Source organism: Cervus canadensis, chromosome 21 (genome assembly GCF_019320065.1).
Source record: "Cervus canadensis isolate Bull #8, Minnesota chromosome 21, ASM1932006v1, whole genome shotgun sequence".
Taxonomy (NCBI): Eukaryota; Metazoa; Chordata; class Mammalia; order Artiodactyla; family Cervidae; genus Cervus; species Cervus canadensis.
Window position 1 is genome coordinate 52,524,977 of NC_057406.1, and position 19,216 is coordinate 52,544,192.

Genomic DNA, 19,216 nt, shown 5'->3' on the forward strand with positions numbered 1-19,216 from the left:
AATTCATCAGGATACCCTCAATGCCACAAATTTATAACAGAAAAACATAAAAGGAGCTTAAATAAATGAAGTGAAAAATAACATGGAAGGTAGGTTTTCTTACCTTTTCATTCTCCTTTTTTTTAGGAAGCCTACTATATTTTGCCATTGAGAGGTCGTGCTCTAAAAATAAAGAGATATTTTAGCACCCAGATGGGCTGAAAGGCAAGAACATTCATTCAGCATCTCTACCCACAGACAAACTAAACCCTCATACCAAGACCAGAGAAGATGCTTACCGCTGCTGGCGAGTCCAAAAAGATCCTTTAAAGTGCTTACTTCTGAACGAGAGAAAAGAATCATCTTAAAACAAGGAAAAAGAAAGTATGCCAACCCAGAGCTCTGTGTTTTCCCAGGAAAATAAAGATATGTACATGGAAGGGAAAAGTCTTCACCAGCACTCCCAGGTCCTGGTGACTGGGGACGCTTGCTTTAATGAAAAACATCTGAAGTGATGTAGTATACTGTACTTGCAACAAGCCAACACCAATAAATGTTACCCCATGTAGGTGCCACACACATCATATATAAAGACAGCTTAACAAAGTCTAAGACCAAATAATCAAAGTCAATGTTAAGACAGCAATGACTGTCCAAGGTTAAAAACTTAAAAGCATGGAGATATTTAAAAGGAAGTGACACTTTCTACAATTCTAAAATAATCCATTTTTACTTTATCAACAGAGAAAAGCATTTTCACATTTTTTATGTTGTTTTTTGTCTCAAAACTGCCTCCAGCTTACAAATTTCTCTTCACATTTTTGTTCTTTCTAATATGGGGGCTACTTTCTACCTTTCTGTTCTTTAATTTTTCTTTCTCATCTTTTACTTCCCATTGGAGCAGTTTTAGAGTTTTTTCCTTATCAATTTTAAATCACTTGCTTAAAACTTTTGTATTATCTTCATTCAGATTATGTACTTATACTGGTGGGTAAGCAGGCTTCCCAGATAGTTCAGTGGTAAGGAAGCCCCCTGCCAATACAGAAGACCCAGGTTCAATCCCTTGGTTGGGAAGATCCCCAGAGGAGGAAATGGCAACCCACTCCAGTATTCTTGCCTGGGAAATCCCATGGACAGAGGAGCCTGGTGGGCTACAGTCCACGGAGTTGCTAAAGAGTTGGTATGACCCAAGGCAAACCCTTCAAATCTCTGTCTTGGTGTCATCAGAAAAGGATAACAACTTCTTTCATGGATACTAAGAGACTTCTCTTTTCAAAACTACTACTGGATATTTTTATTCTCTTAAAATAAAAATTAACATCCTGGTAAATACTACTACTCCACAAGTTGAGCCCTCTGGACTAACAAAAGCCACGTCATCAAGGCTGCGGGGCACTCTCAAGCCGAGGTTCCCATCAACAAACCTGAGAAACATCAGTCTGACCGTACAAGTCGTCAGGGGAAATTCTTCTGTCTCCAAGAGACTTAGAGTTTGTTTTTTAAATGACACTCCTACACGTTTCTAGTATTTTCATTTAGAGAAAATCTTTTTTTAAAACGCACTCAATGAAGTTTTCAGTTACCACTGGATAAACAGCACACAACACAATTGTATTTAGGTCTGGGATTTACATGCGATTATAGATGAGCAACACTAAAAAACATAAAAAATTCTGCTCAATCGAGATTTCTCTTCGTACAAGCTGACATACTATGTATTATTTTTTATTTATTAAGTGTTACTGCTGCCAAACTGCTCTTGGGTGGAGTTTATGCCACTTCTGCCATCTCTCTGGTAAGCCTCAGGTGATATGATCACAGAGGATCTCAAAGTGAGGGGGAAGAAAGCTTCATATTTAAGATTTGGCCTTCCATGAATGGTATCTTTTCTGCCTAAAAAGAACACTTTAAGGTGTTGTATTTTTAAAGAGGAAGTACTATCCTAAACAACAGATCTTTCAGTACTCAGGTTCAGACTTTCTGTTCTATAATTTTTTATATCGGTGTTGTAGAAAATACAATTCTTTACTCTCTGAGCAATGAATATTTTCAATGAAATAAAAATGGACAAAAGGACTAGAAAATCCACATTCCCAAAAGTAATATCAACTAAGTTTTTTCAAGATTATATTTATTTTTTCACTACCTTCATTTCAAATGATATAAAATTATCCTAAAGTTTTATTTTAGTTGAAGAACCAAAATTAACCGAAAAGAGCAACTAGGTTCTCTGAACTAGTCACAGGTACTCCCTCCCACTAAATGAGCTCCACTGTTGTTGTTCATAGCTGTATCCCAGAATCGAGCACGGATACTGCATGGTCCCTGCCGGGAGCCGGCACACAAGATCCCACCCACGACAAGGTCATGAGGGAGAAAACCTGACAGGCAAGGCAGATCAGGTTTTCAGGGGTTTCGAAAAGGCCAGCTCACGAGATCCCACCCATGACAAGGTCACGAGGAGAAAGCCTGACAGGCCAGGCGGATCAGCTTTTCAGGGGTTTCAAAAAGTGCCCCCGGTGCTCACCTTAAAGATGATATCTGTCTTTCTGATGCTTGCTTCAATAGACTACTCCCTAATTTCCGTGACACAGGCAGAAGGGCTTCCCCGATCTCTTTCCAAATAAGAATCAATTTAGAACTTTCATCAATAATTTTCCCAGGTGGTGGTATCTTATGAGATTATCCAGGATGAAAGGAGTGTTTCAATTTAAACTCCTTTGCTGGCATTCTAGTTTGTTTAGCAAATGCCTTTATGCCCTTGGTACTAATATGCATGACTGCTCATAATACCCTAATCATAAAATAGCATAAAGAACCTGATCATATAAAGGCCCTAATAGACATAGAGCCTTTTTGGGGGGTGGAGGAGTCCTATTAGAAAACATAAGAAAAATTATTCTAAAGGTGGTTATTGTATTAACATTTGCTTGCTGTGTTTTTGCTCTTAATGTGCTAAGGTTGTGTTATGGAAACCATTGTTAATATAGTTATAGATCTAGAAAAATAAGAGATTAGCCCTAGTGTGGTAACAATGAGATGGTTGTGAATTGTCACCCAGGAGTGCTAGGCAGAGGCTGCCTCACCAAAGTCGCAGAGTCAGTGTGGAGTAAACTCCTTAGATAAACTCAACTGACAACATCTGCAGAAGGATTAATTTTTATGTTAACAAGGTTATACTTCTACTCTGTACTGTTGCCCTATGAGATTGCTACCTTTCAGTTAAGGTCACCACAGAAACAGAAAATAGGTTTACATTCACCTGACCTGCATAAAATGTTAATGGGCCCCAAGGCCAAAAGATAATGTACAAGACCCTTATAAACAAAGAAGTATGCAGAAAACACCCTGGTTTCGTGAAGAACAAGCTGATGTAATGTTAAACCATCTTCCCCTTAGAAATGTACTAACTTATGGTATAAAAGCTACAGTAAAAAATAAAGCATTGCCAGACCCTGCAAACACCCCCGTCTGGTCTCTCCCCCTCTCTCTGTCTGTCTGTGTCTGTCTGTCTGTCTGTCTGTCTGTCTCTGTCTGTCTGTCTGTCTCTCTCTCTCTCTCTCCCCGTCGCAGACTTGGCCCCATCAAGGCTGGTCTCATGTGTCTTCTCTCGCTGACGCCGTTCACCCCGAGGATACCCCCTGGATCCTGCCAAGGCTGGACCCCGGAAGGTCCCCACTTTGACGTTTCCTCCTGAAGCTTCCCACTTACATTCCAAAGTATTCATTGGCTCCACAAGAACAGCATGCCTTTAACAAATGCCCCCAAGATGAGTTTGGGCAAACTCCGGGAGATAGTGAAGGACACGGAAGCCTGGCATGCTGTAGTTCATGGGGTCACAAACGTTGGACACGATACAGCGACTGATCAACAACAACCTGTAATATGAGCCTTGTTATCTCCGTCTATTTGGTAAACATTTATTTATCAAAACCCAGCTCAGAGATCATCTTCTCTAGGAAGCCTACCTTGGCACCCCACCCTCAAAAAGGGTAATCGTGCCTTTCTGTATGCTGCTTCTGTTCCCTGTACAGCTCTACCCTGCTGCCCTCATCACATTACAATTGTTTCCAACTCTGTTTTCTTATTAGCCTTTGACTTCCTTTAGGTGAGCCAAGAACACTGTGAGGATTTAATAAAAGCTGAAAAAGAGGATATTTCTCAATGATCCACACACTTAAATAGTTGCAGAAAAAAAATACTAAAAGAATTAATATTCTGAAAGTATATGGCATTGAACTCAGATACTTTACCTGTAAGATCCTTTTCTCGAAATTGTATAATTGGTAGAACCATTGTGTCTGCCAACTGTTTAGCCAGCTCTGTATGGAGAACATTAAGCTGAAAGAAAGAGAAATCTATTGAAGAAAATTATACCTACTATTTCTGACACTGTCTTATTTCACCAAGCCATCACACTGAACACTTCCATGTGGTTAAAGAGCTCAGTTAGACTTCTTAGCAAACAAATTACCCTTCATAAAGCAGTAAATGACATAGGCTAAGAGGTATTAAAAACTAAAGGCAAGGTTCTAACTGACCAGAGCACCACTTAAGTTTGCTAAAGGCATTTCTGAGCCCATGGTTATTTGTTTACTGTGCAAATTCTGGCTCTGTGTTCTCGATGTGAGCCACATGCACCTGGAGAAGGAGAAAGTTCTGATGTGCGGGCAGTAAGGTTAGCACTTTGCCAGGCCTCTGTGCGCATGCGCTCTCTCAGACGGGGCTGAGGTCATACCTTAAAGACTGGCCCACTGGGAACCTACCTACCCTGCAAGTGTAGGCACTGGGGACCTGGGAATTGCTCTGGAGAGATGGAGACAACCCAGCCAGATTGCAGACCTTTTCAGGAGCAAGAAGGCTATATTCAGATATGCTCCTCCTCACCAGATAATTTTAACAGCTCTTGATTCTTTCCTCCCTTCCATCTCAAGGCCTTACTAAATCTTGTCTTTGTAAAAGGTCTGCTGCTGCTGCTAAGTTGCTTCAGTCATGTCTGACTCTGTGCGACCCCACAGACGGCAGCCCACCAGGCACCCCCGTCCCCGGGATTCTCCAGGCAAGAACGCTGGAGTGGGTTGCCATTTCTTTCTCCAATGCATGAAAGGGAAAAGTGAAAGTGAAGTTGCTCAGTCGTGTCCGACTCTTAGCGACCCCATGGACTGCAGCCCACCAGGCTCCTCCGTCCATGGGATTTTCCAGGCAAGAGTCCTGGAGTGGGGTGCCATTGCCTTCTCCGGTAAAAGGTCTAGGAGAAACAAAAATCATCCCCACCAGCACTAGCTCTTTGGAGCACCTCATGTACCACTGTGTGTGCCAGCTTTCTGTGCTTTTGCATCACTTACTTCCCATCTACTCTGTCAGATGGGTATTATTTATTATCCTCAGTTTATAGGTGGGCAAATAAATCTCTAAATCTAGAGAGCAGATAAGTGGAACAGCTAGGATGTTAATCTCTGGCTACTGGGATCTAAAATTCACGCTCTTCTCAAAACAATGTCTAGGATACAGAGTTTGTCTTTCACGCTCACAAAGTGGCCAAAACATTAAACGTGTGATAGCTGGTAATGAACACAGTGGAAGGCCCAGACTTCCAGATACTATGAGGATGCTCTGGGATTCCTGTTGGGTGTATAAGGAGCAATCACCCAGCGACTATTTTTTGGGGTAAATGTTAGGCGAAGTTTCTTTCAGCAGTGATCAAAGTCACACGCCCGCATCCCCCTTTTGCACACAGATCTCCCAACAGATCTGGTCCTTCAGGGTCTTGCTTGCAGGGGCTACTCTGATAAGATTAAAAACTGGCCTAAGGTCAACCATCTGTCAGGCAAGGGAGTAGCTGGCCAAACAGTCAATGTTCCCCTTATCTTTCAATCAAGCCGAAGAATGGCAGTTGTTTTCTCTTCTACCTGTGGGGGAACACATGAAGACAGCCATGCCAAAAAATACATTAGGATAGAATGTGTTAACTACTTTTCCTGAATAACTGCAATAAGAAGTGTACCTTTTTTTGTTTTAACTAATTAGATGAATTCAATGAATTGGCTCTGCATCGAATGCTCTAATTATTTAATCGTTATAACAGCTTGGCTAAGTGGACTATCCTGCTTCTGTCATTTACAGATGAAAAAAACCAAAACACAGAGAGGTTAAATGGTTTTCTTTCCCAAGGTCATAAACCTCAGGAATGGCAAATTTCCGAATTATTCACTTTCTTCCTAATTTCTTCTTAAGGACCAAGGGATCTGTGTCGCCAACTCTTTCCTTTGGGGCTTTGGGAGGTAAGGGATAACCACTTCCAAACACACCACCTCTGCTGAGAAGTGTGCAAAGAGCACAGACCACCTCTTGGCACTTCAGTATCATCACACAGAAAATGGGCATCACAGCATGTCCCTTGCATGACTCTTTTGAGGATAAAACAATGTGAATAAGTAACACTCAGAGCAGGGGCCTGACACACATTAGGCAATGGAATCAATAATGTAAAAAATTTCCTGTCTCAGATGCACTAAAAATAAGTAATCTAGAAACCTTGCTTTTGGTGAAATCATCCAGGATAAAAATCTCTATATGCCTATAACATCAAAGATCTGAATCCAACACATCCTATTAAATATAAGTGACACAAATCTCTACTTTTAGTTAGATTTTTCAATTTCTGAGTCAAATTACTTTCGAAAAATTGTCAACCTGATATAGACCCAGGTAGAGAAAACTACCTCAAAAGTTACTCTCCACTTCCCACCGGAGTTAACTGCTTTTACTGGCTTAAGTCTTGACATCAAGAGGCTTGTGTGAAAAGTCACAGTGCTAAGCTTCCAGGAGGCTATGATACTGCCTATAAAAATCACACTTCCAAGCTTCCATCCTTTTGGAATGATCACTCCCCACTGAAAGAATCATCACTGGCCAATAAGCTCATGAAAAGATGCTCAACATCACTAATTGTTAGAGAGATGCAAATGAAAACTACAATGAGGTATAATAAATGCTGGACAGGGTGTGGAGAAAAGAGAAAGCTTCTATACTGTTGGTGGGAATGTAAACTAGTGCAGCTACTATGGAAATCATATGGTAACACATCTACATGGAATTTTAAATATGATACAAATGAGCTTATTTACAAAACAGAAACAGACTCACAGACATAGAAAGCAAAGTTAAAGTTATCAAAGAGGAAAAGGTGTGTAAGAATAAGTTAGGAGTTTGAGATTAGCAGATATAAACTACTACATATAAAATAAACAGCAAGGCCCTACTATGGAATCACAACTATATTCACTATTGTGTAAGAAACTATAATGGAAAGGAATATGAAAGAAAAAATATGTGTCTCAATCACTTTGCTGCATACCAGAAACTAACACTGAAAAATCAACTATGTTTCAATAAAAATCAATTCATTTAAAAAAAAAAAAAAAGAATCATCATTCCTGCCCAGGAAAATATAGTCATGAGCAAAGATCTTAAAGTAGAGATCCTAATTTAGGATTTTTAATCCTAATCCACATTTCCTTAGCAACTCTCTTTTGGTCAAGAAAACATAACTTCAGTGAATGGACTACTGCTTCTCCCCCTGAGTTATTCATTTACTGTTAATTAAGAAAAATTCTTCTCACTTTCAACAAAATTACTTGTTCAGTTCAGTTCAGTCACTCAGTCATGTCTGACTCTTTGCAACCCCATGAACCGCAGCATGCCAGGCCTCCCTGTCCATCACCAACTCCTGGAGTCCACCCAAACCCATGTCCATTGAGTCGATGATGCCATCCAACCATCTCATTCTCTGTTGTCCCTTTCTCCTCCCGCCCTCAATCTTTCCCAGCATCAGGGTCTTTTCAAATGAGTCAGCTCTTCGCATCAGGTGGCCGAAGTATTGGAGTTTCAGCTTCAACGTCAGTCCTTCCAATGTACACCCAGGACTCATCTCCTTTAGGATAGACTGGCTGAATCTCCTTGCAGTCCAAGGGACTCTCAAGAGTCTTCTCCAACACCACAGTTCAAAAGCATCAATTCTTCGGTGCTCAGCTTTCTTTTCAGTCCATCTCTCACATCCATACATGACCACTGGAAAAACCATAACCTTGACTAGACGGACATTTGTTGGCAAAGTAATGTCTCTGCTTTTTAATATGGTGTCTAGGTTGGTCATAACTTTTCTTCCAAGGAGTAAGCGTCTTTTAATTTCATGGCTGCAGTCACCATCTGCAGTGATTTTGGAGCCCAGAAAAATAAAGTTAGCCACTGCTTCCACTGTTTCCCCATCTATTTGCCATGAAGTGATGAGACCAGATGCCATGTTCTTAGTTTTCTGAATGTTGAGCTTTAAGCCAACTTTTTCACTCTCCTCTTTCACTTTCATCAAGAGGCTCTTTAGTTCTTCTTCACTTGTTGCTCTTCTCTAATTCCATTTTCCATTCATCTTCCTCCTCTTCTGGACTAGACATGCATCCATATTATTATACAAAAAGCCCCAGAGTGGAACAGAGGACAAAGCTCACTACCAACTGGACAGTTTATATCTACATCCCCAGTGCCTCGAAATGCCATCTGCTAAATACCAGGTGGTCAGTATTTGTTGATTGAATATCGACTTGGTGAACTGAATGAACAAACAATTGGCACAAATTTATGTGAACATTAGTTTCTCATGTTATAAGCTGAAGACAGTGTCACCTTCACATCAATGGTTGCCCAGTGAAATGGCACCTGTACACTGTCTTGTTTGCTTGTTCTCTGAAGACATTCTATTGTAAGTACTACAAACGCCTGGAAAAATGAAGTCGTTTATGCTCATCTAATTTGGCAGAGGGTGCTGCCCAGCACCAGTAGCACCTGAGCTCTGAGTTTTTTACAATTAGGATTTAGGCACTTTTCACAAATATTCCACATATATCATACAACAGAGCCATAAGAACAGCTGTCAGAATCTCTGTAGTGGGCTGACTCACGCTCCTGCAAAGTTATGTCATACCATGTGAATTTCAGGGAAAAGGATCTTTGCAGATACAATAAAGGATCTCAAAATCAGATCTGGGTTATCCAGGTGGGCCCTCAACCCACTAACAAGTGTTCTAATAAGAAGCTAAGACACAGAGATGAAGAAAACACATGCTGGTAGGGTAGGGAGAGAAGGCCACGTGAAGTCAGGGGTAGAGACTGGAGTGATGCTGCTGCAAGTCAAGAACACCCAGAGTCACCAGAAGGTGGGAGAAGCAAGGACAGATTCTCCCCTGGATGCTCCAGAGGGAACGTGGTCCTGCCAACAACTTGATTTCATACTTGTGGCCTCCAGAACTGTGAGAGAATACATTTCCATTGTTTTAGGCCACCTATGTGTAACTTTATTATAGCAGCCCCAAAACACTAATTCTTCCTCCTTAGGAAACTGAATTCTCAGAAGTCTTTCTTTCAGTCTATTGCTTATGTGTACCAAAGCCCCTCCCCTCAAGCCAAAATCAAACATAACCACACACAACCTCATTTATGAAATGAGCCTTGGAAGACAGAGTTGAGATACCTTCTCAGATATTTAAGTAGATATCTAAAAATAAAAAGTAGGCAGAAATAAAGATGAAAGAAAGTTCAGAAAAAGAATCAAATAAAAATTTGCTATGTATATCTATGGCTGATTCATGTTGATGTTTGGCAGAAACCAGCACAATTCTGTAAAACCTTTATCCTTCAATCAAAAAAAAAAAAAAAAAAGTTTGCCATGTTGCTATCTTACCTCATCCACTACTTTGGAAAAATAGTGGAGTGTAGAAATTACCTCTTCATCACCTTTGCCAAGAGCAAAATTCTAAGACCAAAGAAAAAAAGGGCCAGGCGTTAGCTGAATGCCAGGGAATTCAGCACTACAGCATCATCCCACAAGACACTGCCCTCCACATCGACCTCCTCTCCTCCCAAGAGCACATGACGTCAGAGGTCTGACTGCAGAGAACCAGAGCTCTCCCTTGGTCTGCCCCGGCCACGCTGTCAACTGCCCTTCCCAGGCTATCCTGTTGGTGGTCATCACCCCTCTGTCTCGATATAATGGCATCTTTCAGTTTATTGACTGGAATTCTTAGTGGTGATGCACTTGTAGTCCCTCAAAAAAAATGAACCCTCAGGGCAGTTGATTACTTTTGTAAACTAATTTTAAGCATACATAAGAATATATCATAAAGACTTTGGGATAATCATCAGTTAGAACTTATCAGTGGATAGGAAAAGGCAAGAAAAAGAAAAAATGGAACTGGCCTATGGAGAAAAACAAAGGAAAGAAGGAAGGTCTCTAAAGGATGCCCGTAGAAAATTCCTTTATAAGAACTCCACCTAGGACTCTCTTAAGACATTTGCCACATATATATCTGTTACCTGCTTTTCATATGCCAGCAGTTGCTTAGAAAGCTGTTGAGTAGCCAGGCACATTTCATTCTGTAGGGAAAAGAGAAAAGTAAGTAAGATTTGTCCAGTGCACATACACTGAAAATAATGCCACCTCAGAAAATCCCTTAAACATAGTATGTATCTATGAAATAATAAAATACTTTGTTCAGAAATTATTTGAAATACAAGACCAAAACAAAAATTTAAAAAAAAAAAAGCTTTTCTCATACCCACCATTTATAAATCAGTGCTCCTTCTGGTCATTCAGTCAGTAAACAAATGTAGTAAACCACTAAAATGTGCCAAACATCCAACCAAGGTGTGGTCCCTGCCCTCACAGGGTTTGTTGGGGAAGAAGACATTAAAAACTAGTTACAAGCATGATGAGACCCACAGAGGAAAGACTGGGTGCATTAGGAGGCTCTGACTGGAGGAGCTGGATGGTCTCTAATGAAGAGATGTTTTAAGCAGACAGACCCCTGGAGAAAGACCAGGAACTGGCCACAGGGATGAGCTTTCCAGGAGGGATGGGCATGTAGAAAAGCACCCAGCATGTTTGAAAAGCTATAAAGCAGGGTGTAGCTGGAGCTTCAGAAAAGGCAATGGCACCCCACTCCAGTACTCTTGCCTGGAAAATCCCATGGACGGAGGAGCCTGGTGGGCTGCAGTCCATGGGGTCGTGAACAGTCAGACACGACTGAGTGGCTTCACTTTCACTTTTCCCTTTCACACATTGGAGAAGGAAATGGCAACCCACTCCAGCGTTCTTGCCTGGAGAATCCCAGGGACGGGGGAGCCTGGTGGGCTGCCGTCTGTGGGGTCACACAGAGTCGGACACGACTGAAGCGACTTAGCAGCAGCAGCAGCTGGAGCTTGGGGTACAGGGTGTGGAAGTGAGACAAGCCTGGCAAGGCAGGCAGAGGGAGGGCATGCGGGACTCTGCGGCCCAGCTGTAAGCAGCATCACGACAGGACACATAGTCGGATTCTACCAAAACCACAGCACTAGGTCAGTGTTATCCACGGGTTATCACTGTGTTACCAATGATGGATGGTAACTCAGAAGCACAGCTACAACGCCTGGGAAGGGCCCTTTGGTACTGTTTTTCACTGGCAGACATGGTCCACTTTCATCTTGTATTTCTCCCTCTAATCTCTGGCTACACAGCAGCTGTCTACCACTATCCTCCCACAATCAACACATCTGGCCTAGAAAATGTGTCTTACATTTCTATAGCTCAGTTAAGGCTTCTCTCTAGGTTTGGGGTATACTCCTAAGAGAGGAACAGTGCCAGATGAGGGGAGGGTACTGGCCAGCCTTGACCTCCACTGCTGTTCTAATTCTCCTGGGTTTCTGTGCCTTAGGGGTGAAGGCCTGAGTTCTGCTGGGGCTTGTTTTATTTTTCATGGGCCTCCTTTGCAAGATCCATCAGAACCCAATCCTGTGGTTTTTTTTGGCCTTCTTTGCAGATAACTGGTCAACCTGTTCCCCAATTTCCTTCATCTGTCCCAAGAAACAGACATCAGTAGACCCTGAAACATGGTATGCTCTCTTCTCCCCCATAACAGAGTCAGGCAAACATAATGAAAATTCCTAGCTTTGGCATCCTACCGGGGTGCCACCACTTTGAAAACAAACTAGAGCTGGCAGTCAGGTAGCCAAGAGGGAGGCAAGGAACAAATCCAGAAGCACCGTGTCCTGGATCTAGACAGGAGTGTGCAACTGTTCTTGGCACAGAGAAGCGCTCCCCAAGTGCGTGATGAATGGAGGGACAGAGAGGGTTAGAAGATTCACCTAAATTTCAAGTTGTTAAACAACACCTGGGATCACAGTATAAGGGCAAAAATACTTCCTCATCGTATAAGGCAGCATCACAAACAAGGGGGAACAGGGTACAGAGTGGACAGGGATGATGCAGTCAGCCAGGAGACGGTCTGCTGACCATCTTCAGCAGTGCTGTTCTGACGATCAGGGCGCAGGGGAACAAGGTCTGAGCCCATTCACTGAGCTGCTACCCTGCGGTATCAGAAAACCCCCGACTCCTCTTCTCTGAGTTCATGGCAGTGGGTCTGAGATGCATCTGTTCAAGTCACCCCAGACAGCACAATGGAGACTATGATTTGCAGACCCACAGAATCATCCTAACTATAGCAGTGAACATTTACAGAGCACTTAATTCAAGCCAGATGCCACACTAAGTGCATTCTTGGCATTGTGTCATTTCATTCTGACAACCCGGTAAGACAAGTTCTAACTATTAACTTGATTTTACAGAAGAAGAAGAGACATTAGGCCATCTGCCCAAGGTCACATAGCTAGTTAGTAGCAGGGCTGGGATGTGAGTTCAGGTCTGTCTGACTCTAAAACCCATGCTCTTAAACACTATTCTCTAAGATCCTAAGTCCTGCTAAGAGGAAAGATCTGAGAAGACCACTACTTTGGGCTAGAGATGACACACTTTTCCTATAAAAGGCCAGACAGCAATTATTTTTGACTTATTGGACAGATGGTCTCTGTCATGACACAAAAGCAGCCATAAATAATTCACGGGCAAATGAGTGTGGCTTTGTTTCCAATAAAACTTTATTTACAAAAATAAGAGGCCAGTCCAAGGGCCATCAAGTGCTGGTCCTGTTTAGACAGTAAACGTCTCACAAGACTGTCCTCTGCCTCACCTCCCTCAGGAGGCTCTCCATGAAGCTACAACCCTTCTAGAGTCAGGAACAGATTCTGCTCTTCTAGTCCATTCTTTTCTTTATTTTAGCTAAGTCTAAAATATTACTGCCCCATATCTGCCTCCTTAGAGACCAATCAACATGATAACCACACTCCTTGCTTTCATAACAAGCAAGGGCCACAGGCTGCTTGAATCCTTCTCTACCTCAGAGGTCCTGGCAAGCACCCTCACATGTGATGGAGATACCTGCCAGGGAGCCGCCGGCCCCCGACTGTGCCCAGGCCTGCGGGGGAGGGGGGTGTTCACGGGGAGGGGGTGGTGCAAAGCTCCAGAGGCTCGGGGAGACAGGTGGAGCCAGCAACGCACACGGCCGCTTCCAGAACTCCTGTGCACACTGGCCTCTGCCAGGTCTCTACTAGAAAGAGTTTCTGAAAATGCTGTGCATCTCATGTGTGTGATTCCAGGCAGCAAGACTGTTCTACCAGCGTGACTCCACCAAGGACAAAAACAATACATGCTACAAAATGGCCTGTCACCTGCCCTGAAAGGAAATGAAACTCCCCTGTACAGAGCACACAACATGAAGTCTTTTTAAACTAGACCAACTTTAATCTTAACTCATACTTAATCTATTGTACTCAAAGGTTTCATAAACGCTTTACCAACATCAATTAATTAATCCACACCCTGTGAGGTAAGCCTGCTTAATTATCTCTGCAATAAGACCTGTAAAACTGGAACTTATGTGAAGAGTAAATATTAGCAGTAACAATAATAAAAGTAGCTGCTAATATTTACTGAGTCTTTTCTAGGTACCTGAACTGCTGTTACGCATTGTTTATATATCATCACATTTAATCCTTATACGGCACTTACAATGTACAGAATATTCTTATTCTCATACAAATGAGGAGAAAGGTTCTTCTATAACTACACAATTAGTACCCGGAACGGCAACAACTCAACTCAGATCTGTCAGACTCAAAATTTAAAGTGCAAGTTCTTAACAATATATTGGGTTAGCCAAAAAGTTCATTTATAAAACCCAAATGAACTTTTTGGCCAACCCAATACTATTTCTATCCAAAGTCCAAAACTGCACTTAGTTGTACTCTGTGGACAGGCCTCATAGGGCCTATAAATATCAGCATAAATTCTCTATTTTTCTAGCTGTAGTTCAGCAAAAGCAGTGGTCTAAAATGTAGACTCTATGAATAATGGAGTTCTGGGAGTAGCGTCCTTCAGCACTCTGGAATAGCTCTCTGGTTACTATCTACTCTATCAGATGTGTCATAAGAATCCTTAAGAGAGAGAACCTGATGAAGGGCTTACTGACAGAATGTTCTATTTTAAACAGCGCTTCGCAAGGCTGGTGTGGAGCAGAAAGACCATTGGTAGACAAACTCAGAAGGAAAACTGAGATTTGGACAAAGGACAGTTCACCTCATGGTGGCAGGGAGCACTCCCCACGTGCAACTGTCACCTGAAGCCACCTGAAGGCCCCGGACAGGGGGGAGAGGCCGGGGCGGGGCAGAGGAAGTCCACTGGTCACTGTCACAGCGAGGCTCTGCTTGCATCTCCACCACACATTTGGCCAGAAGCGTTGCCTAAAGTCAAGTGGTTGAGAGCCTCATTCATCACAGCATTACACCCAGGCTGACGGGATCGGGAGCCCTGGCTGGAGCGCGGCAAGGAGAAAGGTTAGAGAGCCCTGACGGGGCAGACCCTGAGGGGTACCCACCGAGGACTCTGACAGTACTCTGCAGGTACCAGGGAAGCCCTGAGGAACCTGGGCAAGAGAATAACAAGGTCAGATGTGAGCAGAATTTCGTAAGTGGCTGTGTTGCAAAAGAAACCTTGAAGGGAGAAAGAGGATGACATGAGGGTCAGGAGACCATTTGAAGTTGAGTGAGACAGAGAAAAGGCTGAAGCCAAGCCAGAAAGTAGAGAAGGTGGCAGAGATCTGCCTGGTATCGCCCAGGCAAAAACATCAGGCTTGAGTGAATGGGGGAGGAGGAGGAGTCCAAGACGGCTGGACCCTAGACCGGATGACCCACGATGGCAGTGTCCCAAGCTCCGGTGCTGATGGCGGGGCACAGATCTAGGAGGGACAATCAAGTACACAGTGGGGGTACGCGACATTCCAGTCGGTCCTTCACTTAACACCTAGTTATCAAATGGTGAATGAGGCCAGGCAAGGTGCTGGGCACTGGAGACAAAGAAAATCTGCTCTCGGAGCTCACAGTGCACAGAGAGGCAAAAAAAAAACCCCACACACTGTCCCTCAGAGCTCTGACCAACAAGAGTGCAGGGTATCCGGGTGCTTCGGTCAGAAGGGAGAAAAAGAACAAAGGAAAGGCGTCAGACACCTCAGATCTGAAGTCAGTCTCAAAAGTCATCTGCTGGGAAGGTCATTTGCCAGGACAAGGGGCCCATGGGGGTTCCTGGCTGCAGGAATGGCACAGCAAAGTCTCGAGATGTGTGGAGGGCCTGGCACACTGGCCCAGCTGAAGACCAAACTAGAGGAGTAGGCTGAGACTCAGCTCACAAAGGGCTTTGCGTGCCTTACTGAGGGGTTTCATCTCTGCTGTGTGGTTACAGGGAGCCACAGTAGCATCTGAAGACAGGGAGGGAGGGAGGGAAGGTTTGGATGTGGTAGCTTGAGGGTAAAGAAAGGACCGAAAAGCAAAAGACAATCCTCTGACTAAAGGGAAACTGCTTAGGACGGTGCTGCAGTAGCCCAGGTAAGAGCGGAAAACTCACTCTCCACAGTGACAAGGGGCAAAAGTCATTTGTAATAAGAACCTAAAGATGAGGGCTAGAAATAGATTCTGAAATGGCCAGGCTGTGCTGCAGTGACCTTGCCCAGGAAGCTATAGAGACTAACCAGAGAAGGGTTCCTGTGGAATTAGACTTAAGCGGTAGACAGCAAAGGGTGCCAGCACAAGAAAGCAATCAAGAATGGTGGGCAGAGACTCGGGAGAGACACTGTCACGGGGACCAATGATAGTTGTGCAGGGGCCGCTGGTACCAGCGTCAGGGGCTGCCCCGGAGGGACGGTGGACCGGGGCTGGGAACCAGGCACCAAGCGGCCTGTGCAGCCAGCGGGGGACGGAATCTAGAATGAGGAGCAAACATCAACGATGCAGTGAGGAGTTAGAACGCAGGTACACTGCTCCTTCAGGAAAGTCAAGATCAGAGGACCAAGTTCTATTTAACCCAACCAGTGGACCCAGGGTACAGTGCTATCGTAACTATGATTATTCTAATGCTTAGAAGGTGGTTATGTTAACGGTGAGCACTTCCTGCCAAGAACTGATCTTATACTTTACAGGTATTAGCTCCATTAACCCTCACAACAACTTATGAGGTGGTTATTAATATTAATATGACCTCTGTTTAACTGATAAGGAAACTCAGGCAATCAAGTGACCTGCTCAAGGTCACCCAGCAAGTGGCCAAGACTGGAACTCAGAGCTGATACAGCTAAGGTCACACACTTAACCTTGTACCTAAGGAATGAGCCTGGCCCAGAATAATCTTCTCTACCCATCTGAAAGCCTTCAATGCTGGCATGAGGGAAGGCTGTAGATTCCATATGCAAACCCAGGTCTTTGAGGTTGCTTCCAGGAACCATTCAGGGGCTCTCTGCTCCTGTACCTCACCTCGTACCTGTACCTGTTCCTTGAGCTACACATACTCCTCTGTCCGGGTCACACGAACCTCAGTGTGACTGTTTTTGAGAGCTGTTAAAATGCACTGATTGAAACCATTACGAATAAATCCAATTAAACAAGGGGAGTTTCCCCGGGACACAAAAAGGAGCTGGCTCCCACCTTTAACACTACAAAGCTGCTAGGCTGCTAAGCAGGGTTGTTCCGTGATGACAAGAACAACTGTGGAAGACTCCCACTTCCTTAGCCTCGGCTGCCACGTCCAGAGACCAGCATGTCAAGAGGGGTGGTGCAGAGTGAGAGTGCAGTAAAGTTTCACAGCCAAAGACTGAGTTCAAATTCTGATCCTGCCTCTCATCGGCTGTGTGATCACAGGCAAGCTGCATAACCTCTCTTCGTTTCCCTGCCTGTAAACACCTACTATGATAACACCTCTCTATTGTGAAAGCTAAATGAGATTACACACAAGAGGTGTCTCACCAAGTGTGTGGTACATTTATGTGTCTCATACTATTTTTATTATTAAAATACACAGTTCTAATCCTCTTTGACTCCCAAATCCTTCTCTCTCCCCCATTAAGGCTCACACTCCTGGATGCCCACCACTCTGTTTCCCAAGAGGAACACTGACTTATTTAGCTTGATATCTATCTATCTACCTATCATCATTTATAAAGAAAAGTATTTTCCTTTTTATAATAACAAATGTACGCACATCTTGCAAAGTATTTTACTCCTATCCCCTCCTGCTGTCTAAACCCAATTTGAAAAGATATGATTCCCAACTCCAGTGTAGACTTTTACATTTTAGAATCAGGAGTTCTGCACTCCAAAAGGTCTGTTTAAGAACAGCTGCAAAGGGACCTTCCTGGTGGTCCAGTGGTTAAGACTCTACCTTCCAATCCAAGGGGTATGGGTTCGATCCCTGTTCGGGGAATTAAGATCCCATATGCTGCAGGGAGTGTTTTAAACTTGTAAAAAAAATTTTAAAGAAAAAAGTTAAATAAAAAAGGAACAGCTGCAAAGATAAGACCATGTTTAAGCAACCCAGTTTTGCTGAAGGAAAGGCAAAGAGCCTGAACCATGGTTCTCACATCAAAAAATTCCATCCAAAATGTAATTAAAAAACAAACAAACAGAACAAATGAAAAAATCCATCCAGACTGAAGGCATCAATTACAGAGACTTGTCATCTGTTGGAGGAGAAAGACAGGTTCTAGGAGACGCCAGGTTTCACTAACACTGCTGGGAACATCATTTGACCTCCCCCTGTTTCCTCAGTACAGTGTCTGAGAGGGGAAGGTATCTTACCAAAGTAAACTTGCCAGATCCCTAATAAATCCATTAATCCTAACCTTTCTAGGAAAGAAACAAAAGTAAGGCAGATATACAAAATCAAAACAAATATATGAAATATATCAAATGCAAAACTTGGGCAGATTTTTACTGAATATGTATACACGTGCATATATTTAAACACTATGTAAGTTTTAAACTTACTTAGTCAATAGTTTCAAAGACAGAAGAGATTTCTAAGTATGTAAACCACCTCTGCTGCAGGAGACGAGTTCTTTCATTCAGATGACCCACAATAGAGTACTCAGTTCCTGCGTGTGCAAAGTCATGTCTAACACTTAGGAAACCACATGTGATCCAGGGACTGCTGCAAAACGCTGAAAACAGCTTAGAGCCCACAGCTTCATTCTACTGCTTAAGACAAATAAAATTACAGATTTTCCCCAAACCAGCCAATATCAGCAAAACTGCCCACAGAACTTTCCTCTAGTTTTTTTTCACTCTTCCTCTTTCTAAAACTAAGGCCCAAATGGTCAAGTTCACTGTATCAGAATCTAGTAAATTACCATGTGGCTTGACTTAAAATATCATTTATGAACATTTATCATTTATTAACAGCATTAACCTGGTTTAAAAAATGTAATAATGAAAAACATCTTGCTAAGCACCTGTATTTTAAAACGAAATTACAAAAGTCTATTAATATAATTAACAGGTCTAGGTGTAAAATATTTAAGGAAGAATGTTAAATAAAACCAAGAAAACATAACCTAAGGGGGAAACGCTGAATGAAAATATTAGCAGCACTTTCTCTTTCTTCCTCCCTCTCTTTCTTTCTCTGTTTCTTCCCAACCACATACAGAGACATAAACAAATGGATCAAAGAGGAGTTAGAAAAGTTTTCTTTTTAATTTAATTAAAAAGAAACAAAACGTGTTCAAACAAACCTGAAAAACAAGTAGCCCTGACCCAACTAGCCCTGACCTCAGCCAATCTGAGCGCCTCTGGACACTGCCAGCATCCGTCACTGAGCTGGCAGCATCAGCCAGACGTTCCTGCTAAGCTTCTGCCACAGGAAACGCCGAGGCAGAAGGAAGGGTTTCTGCCAGCACAAGAGCCCATGTGACGATCATGTGGTGTGAGCTGAAAACTGGTTACAGTCTCTTGGAATGAAAGACCCACTTAATTTTGGAAAAATGCAGTTTTCTGGGCT

The 19,216-nt window shown here is 43.0% G+C and overlaps 1 protein-coding gene across 3 annotated transcripts in view; it reads right to left on the reverse strand.

Moving 5' to 3' along the window:
- The window catches only part of APPL2 (adaptor protein, phosphotyrosine interacting with PH domain and leucine zipper 2), a 54,128-nt gene that overhangs the window by 24,544 nt on the left and 10,368 nt on the right, over positions 1–19,216 (reverse strand). For all 3 annotated transcript variants that reach the window (XM_043440967.1, XM_043440966.1, XM_043440968.1), the window contains exons 3-7: positions 10,345–10,404; positions 9,713–9,784; positions 4,233–4,320; positions 279–320; positions 104–162 (exon numbers count right to left, since the gene is read on the reverse strand). In XM_043440967.1, the coding sequence (XP_043296902.1) occupies positions 104–162; positions 279–320; positions 4,233–4,320; positions 9,713–9,784; positions 10,345–10,404 (321 nt within the window). The remainder of the gene's footprint in view (positions 1–103; positions 163–278; positions 321–4,232; positions 4,321–9,712; positions 9,785–10,344; positions 10,405–19,216) is intronic.